A 6,673-nucleotide genomic window follows, 5' to 3' on the forward strand; every position below is an offset into this window, starting at 1 on the left:
TAATTAACTGGAAGTTTAGATCCTTTGTTGATAAGTGCTGTAGCAGCCGGAATAGACTAACAGTTTCCTGTCTAGTCTGAGGATTCCAAGTAATTTGTCCAGACGTACGATTGTTTAGGCTACAAGTCGTGAGTTAATGGTGAAGGGTAAAGGCAATTTGATAGGGATTGTGAAAATTTATTTTAATCCTCTAATTATGACAACAATTATTGAAGCGTAGTGATATGGGATTGGAATGTTTGGGATACAGGGTCATTATTTACCAATAATACACAGCAATGGTTTTAAGTGCGAACATTTCTTAAATCGATTATGGATTCAGTGCTAAATTATCAAACCATGACTTTGCTATAGTGGTGGTAGCAAGGGGAAAGTTGTGAACCGTTAGTCGTAAAACATAATACGTTTTGTATAATATTTTACCTATTGAGACCCGTAGTTCTAGTATTAACCGCCATTTTAAAACTTTTAGTGACAAGTAGTATCATATTGCCAAAGCTTTGGACTTCGTATTTTTCTAGATCCATCTTCATGGCTTAGCCATAGTAGTCTAGCAAGTTAAGTAACTTACAGTTCAGTAAAAGTGGCTTAAAACTTAGCCTTACCTCGACGTTAGTATAAAATTTTTATATTAATGGGTTCTTATGTAAAAATATTTGAAAAACGTAACGGCAAAAAGTATACAATTCTCTAGAGATCCGTCAGCCAAACATGGAAGATTTCCCAAAATGGCCTACGTATAATTTTAGTTTTATTGCCAATAATTCCTAAAGTATTACAAGAAGTTGAGAAACCATTAGAAAGTACTTAGTAGTCTATTTTTATTATTAGAGCACTAATTTGAGCCATAATTGACTTCTTCGTGTTCAGTAATACCCGAGCTCTTCAAAAACATGGTAATTGAGCTTTTGGATTCTATTGAACCATCAAATTCCTCTCCTATACCTTTCCCAAAGACCTACGCCTCGACTCCCTGAGCCCATAGACGGCCCAATAAATTCCCTTACCGCCCAAATCTACTTGTTTATAACTTGCTCTTTAATTCCTGATAATCCTCCCAGGCGCCTGAAAAAAAGATGGACTCCAGACCTTCGACAGGAATATTTTATTTGAGTACTGTGTATGTATTATTTTATTTGATTAAGGTTATTTCTCCACAATCATGTCATTCTAATAGAACTATATTTTTGGTTTTTTAATGCAATTGTCAATTTCTATAAATACAAATAAAATCTTGAGCTAAATTATGTTAATTAATTGGAGATAAACGAACGGTAAACAATGGAATTATTATCCATAATGCTTAAAGTTTTCTTAGACCAATACCTCATATCTTTTCCCTTGCTACCACTTGCACAGCAACTCGTAATGCTAGAAATCGACCGTCATGGTTTGATAATTCAACCCTGTGCCCATTATCGATTTAAGAAATGTTCCCAGTTGAGATTATTGCCCAATTGGCCTCAACTTGATTTGAGGTGAATTGAGCTACTTGGGTTTATTATCGTAATTGCAGATGAAGGAAGAGCCAATGCGGGGGTCGATATGGAATCGAGAAGCTGAGCATTAGAGGAGATAAACGCCTCTGATATCGGCTACAAGCTAAGTCCTTCGCGTACTCAATTATCTCGCACCGAGTTAATACAGTCCAAATGGCCTCCGATCGCTTTCACCATCTATTATATATCCCGTTATTTGAATTACAACGTATAATTCAATATAACAATTGATAATATAAGGAATACAGTAATGTAAGGGATCTTGTTACTAATTTTGAATTAATCATCAGATATGGATGAGTTGAACTTTTCGAAAAACTAGCTCACATTAAAAAGTATAATAAATAAATGATAACAATATCAATAAAAGTCTCAGCTAACCCAAAGCTTCGAAGCCAATACCACCTCTTTCTCCATACATCTATCCAATAACGCCCGAACCTGAATCCACAAGATCAGTCTTAAGACAATCCTCCCACCTACGCCTTGGTCTAGCTTTGTTTTCGTTTTTTCTGTTAATTATCTATTTTCTTTTATCCCAATATAAAATAAATAATAAAGAAAAAAATTATAACGTTAAAAATAAATATGTATAAGTAAAAGAAAACATTTAAAATTAATGTAAAAAAAAGTTGAAATAATGTTATAAACATAAATTATGTGGTTCATAATAATACAATAGTAAATAAATTTAATTATCAATGGAGCTGAAACCTAAACCTTAATAATGAGATTTAGTTGGGGAAAAAACATTAGGAAATTACTGGTGACAAATATACTAAAGAATAGTAAAGTAACAGAAAAAAATATATATAAAAAAAATAATTGAAAGAGATTTAGAAAAAAAAAATTGGTGCGATGCGCGAAATTAATATTTATAATTTTTACTGAATTTAAAATTCTTAGTTCTTAATTTTTAAATTCAGTGTATTTATCCTTCCTATAATCTAGTACATTTTCATATGTTAAATATTATATTTTGTAATCTATTTGATTTTTTTACGATGTATTATACATTTATATTATTACCCTTGCTATTTTTGAAAATTTGTTTTCATACTGAATAATTATTTCTCAATTTTTCTTCTTCAGTTAATTATAGAAATCTTTCATCTCTTATATTATTCATTTTTTATTACTAATAACAACAATAAATAGTTAATTATTTCAAATAAACAAAAAACGTACTGGAAGATGTTTTAAAAATTCGAATATATATATATATATATATATATATAGTTGATAGCCTTAGTTGTGGAAAACTGGTGGTCGAGCATGTTTCTGACTAAATCACCTCCTAGCATAACCGTTAACCTAGTAACAGTACTTACTAAGAAAGTACTATTTCTAGGTTAACGGTTATGCTAGGAGGTGATTTGGTCAGAATTATGCTCGACCACCAGTTTTCCCCAACTAAGCCTATCAACTCTATGAGTCTGAATGGATCCCGGAGGGCTCCTAAATTCGTAGGGTTTGACTCACAGACGCATTAAAACTAGGATCCTTGGAATTTGTAGCACAGTGCCTTACTACTCAGCTACTCCGCTCATATTATATTGATGTGATGAGTTTTATTCAAATTTTTACAACCGTTATATAAAGTGGTTTTTTAGGTAATTTAGTTTTACCGTAAAAGTTGTTTGATCCCAGGCGTATTGCCTTCCTTAAATAAGTAATTTCAGTTTGGTAAAGCATTTCGTTTTTGTACTAGGCTAACCAAACACAGAAATACACACAGTCAGACTTTGTATTCCACTTTGTATACACACCAAAATACACAGTTTATGAGACTTGGTTATTTGCACTCTGGGGATCTCAAAACGTGTACGTCCGTCAAATACTCAAACACAAAATTTTTCACTACAATACTTCTCCCTAATACAGGTGTTGGGAATTTTATACATAAGTAAGCTAAAGTAAAAATTTTTATAGAGAAAAAATATTTTTAACTATGTGAAAACAAGAACTGAATATAATATATATTATATGCGGAGCAGAAATCTGGACAGTCTAAAGAAATCTTAGTAGGAAACATTTGGACTTGGAAATAATTTTTTTAGGACAAGTGGTGAAAATAAAAAAAAAAATATTGAAGCAGTAGGAGAAAAATGAAATAACAAAAAAATTAAAAAATGCTGAGTTGGTTAAGTAGCAAAGTAGGTTTTAAAAAAATTGAGGTAGATTACTGATGAAACCAAAACTCTTTGGTCATTTTTTAAATATTATGTTAGTGGAGGAAACATTTAGACTTGAAAAATATCACCTGGGCCGAGTGATGAAAATAGTAAATCTTAATAAATCAATTGAAGTAATAATAACAAAAATGAAATTAAAAAAAAAAAAATGAGAATACATTGCTAAGTTGGTTTGAAAAAAAAGGAGGTAGGTTATGTTAATGAAGGAAACATTTGGACTTGGAAAATATCGCCTGGGACGAGTGGCGGAAATAAGAAATCTTAAGAATAAATTAATTTAGTAATAATAGAAAAAAAATAAATGAAAAAAAAACATGGAAAAGGTTGAAAATACATGGCAAAGTTGGTTTAAGAATTAAAAATTAAAAAAAAAAAAAAGGTAAAATGTTGATGAACTTGATCGAAAACTCGTTGTTGAATATTTGATTACTATGTAACTTCTTAAAATCTCAAATATTTTTTTTGGCTTATTTGTGTAATTAAAACGAATGCTACTATAATATATATAATTAACTGTGATGTATATTTACCAAAATTGGTTTCAATAATTATAATGATTATTGAAATTCGCTGCAAACAAGAATATAATGGCACTTCCTAAACAAACATTTTTTCCGGGTAAATGATCTTTGAGAACGAAAACACCACAAAAAAAAACAAAAAAAAAAACACGAAAGTCATCTCCCCTTTTACTTTAACTGACGGTAAATTTTTTTATTTAATTTTTTGCAATCTTTTTAGGGTATTCTACCCCACCTACTACACAAATTTTAATTCTACGTTTTAAATTTAAAATTTGTATTAGTTTGACGTAAGTAATAAAAAGAAAAATTGTTGAAATATTCTAGAATTTATTTTTTTTCATTACCGTTAAATTATAAATTAACAAAATTTATTATGAGAAAAAATTTATTTTACTTCTTACGAATAATCAAGAATCATCTATACGATCGATTTTGTGACTGTCAAATTACTCGAAATTTATCACACTAGTCAACATGAACTTTCAGTCTGCGTTTTAAATTTAAAATTTGTATTATTTTGACGTAAGTAATAACAGGAGATATTGTTTAAATCAGTATAGTTTGCTATTTTAGAAACTGGTTCGATATCCTAATCATTTTATTTTTTTCATTATCTTTAAATTATAAATTAATAAAATTTATAATTAGAGAAAACTTATATGTATACTTATAGTAAATGGTCATCAATACGAAAGATTTTTTGATTATTTAATTACTTTTCATTTATTACACAAGTCAACACAAATTTTAAGTCTGCGTTTTAAATTTATTAGTGTATTAGTTTAACGTAAGTAATAAAAGGAAAAATTGTTTAACTAGATTGAGTTTACTATTTTAAAAACTAAGAAATATTTCAGAAGTAAAATACCGGAACTGACTACCCCTCAGGAAAATATTTATAAAATAGTGTTACAGACTTTGTAAATGAATTCGAAGTAAAAGAAAAAAAAAATTAAAAATTGCAATTATTTTTTAAAAAGCAAAATGTAATAATCGGCTTACAAGTTAAGTAAATATTTTCTAGTTTTGAGTTATTTGGTTCGTCCAGCCTAATTTTTTTTATATATATAATTTGTTGATATTTACAATTGAATTAAAAAATTAAACTTCAAAAAAAATTTTAATGTCATAAAAATCTTCTGATAAAAATTAAAATTACTATTTCTCTAACATTAAAAAAAAAATCATTATTTTAAAATTTAAATTTACTGTATTTCACTTGTATAGCAAGGCTAAGTTTATTAAAAAATATTAGATTTATAATTTTAAATACAGTCCTAATATAGCTTTACATCATTTTATATCGAACATTGTTGAAATGATATTATTTCTAATGTACCTACCTGGTGGTTGGAAGTTTGACCGGGTGAGTGAGTCTCAAGACAACTACTGGTTCTTCGGGATTCCCTGCCGACTGGAATCTTAATTTTTCACAAGTCTTCTTCCCCCACCAGGGCATCTTCTGGAGGTCACTTCCTCAACTTTTTGTCCAAAGAACGGATCATTCCTCGACTGACTCAGGTATGGTAATTTTGTGGCAGATTTCTGAGTATTATAATGGTGCCGGCATTGGCTTGATGACTATCTAGTTGTTATCGCTTTTGTTTTTGTTTCATTAATGCGTCCTTGTAAATAAAGTCGGAAATGACTGTCGTTATTTCCAAAGAAGTAGGAGGGGAAAGAATCCTTTAGTTTTACACAGGGTCTTCCGAGAGAGAAGAAAAAAAAAGGAAGAAAAGTTAAATTGAGAAAAACCAATCCGTGGCTTAGGGAAGAGACAAGGCTAAAAATACTGTGGTTTGTATAATGATAGTTATTAGTAAAAGAGCCAGGGAGAAAAAAAGGTATTTATTTTTCCCAAATTTTTTATTAATTTAATAAAAACAATGTATAATTACTAGTCAAATGATGATTCTGCCAAGTATAGGTAGGGGGAGTCAAAATTGGCCCCTGTTTCAAAACGTTAAAAAAATATATTGGTTCATTCAGAGCTCTATATCTTTAAAAATACCAACAACAATAGAAAACCCTACAGAAAATCATTTAAAGTAAAGTACATTTGCTAAAATATGAGCTCCAATAAACCTATTTACGTTCAATAGTTTCCGAAATATAGTTTTTTAAAAAGCAAAATTTTATGAAATATATACTGAAAAATTAGAAGTTAGGGAATTTATTTTGAGAAATATTTATCATCGAGTACCATTTGACGTTCAGATGTCTATTAGCACTCAAATTAAAGCTAGTGTAATATTCTATAAAGTAGTTCATGACGTTTATCTTCGTAGGAGTAGTAGTTTTTATTATATTCGAAAAAATATTGATTTCTACATGTTCAGACAAATATTTTGAATTATGAGAAGTATATCTCAGGAACCATTAAACGTACAGATGTCTGCTAGCACTCAAATTAAAGCTAGTTTAATATTCTATAAAGTAGTTTATGACGTTTATA

At 29.3% G+C, this 6,673-nt stretch overlaps 1 protein-coding gene across 7 annotated transcripts in view; it reads right to left on the minus strand.

Annotated features, from left to right (window-relative positions):
* LOC106681840 (uncharacterized) overlaps positions 1-6,673 on the minus strand; it is a 50,357-nt gene that overhangs the window by 18,397 nt on the left and 25,287 nt on the right. For 5 of the 7 annotated variants that reach the window (XM_067049757.1, XM_067049756.1, XM_067049758.1 and 2 more), the window contains exon 1: positions 5,562-5,692. The exons of the other annotated variants lie outside the window; for them this stretch is intronic. In XM_067049757.1, coding sequence (XP_066905858.1) covers positions 5,562-5,677 — 116 coding nt within the window. In that variant the 5' untranslated portion in view covers positions 5,678-5,692. Of the gene's footprint in view, positions 1-5,561; positions 5,693-6,673 lie in introns of those variants that run through there. 7 annotated transcript variants of the gene reach the window in all.

This window comes from Halyomorpha halys, unplaced genomic scaffold, assembly GCF_000696795.3.
Source record: "Halyomorpha halys isolate HHAL.00 unplaced genomic scaffold, Hhal_1.1 Scaffold368.1, whole genome shotgun sequence".
NCBI classification, from domain to species: Eukaryota; Metazoa; Arthropoda; class Insecta; order Hemiptera; family Pentatomidae; genus Halyomorpha; species Halyomorpha halys.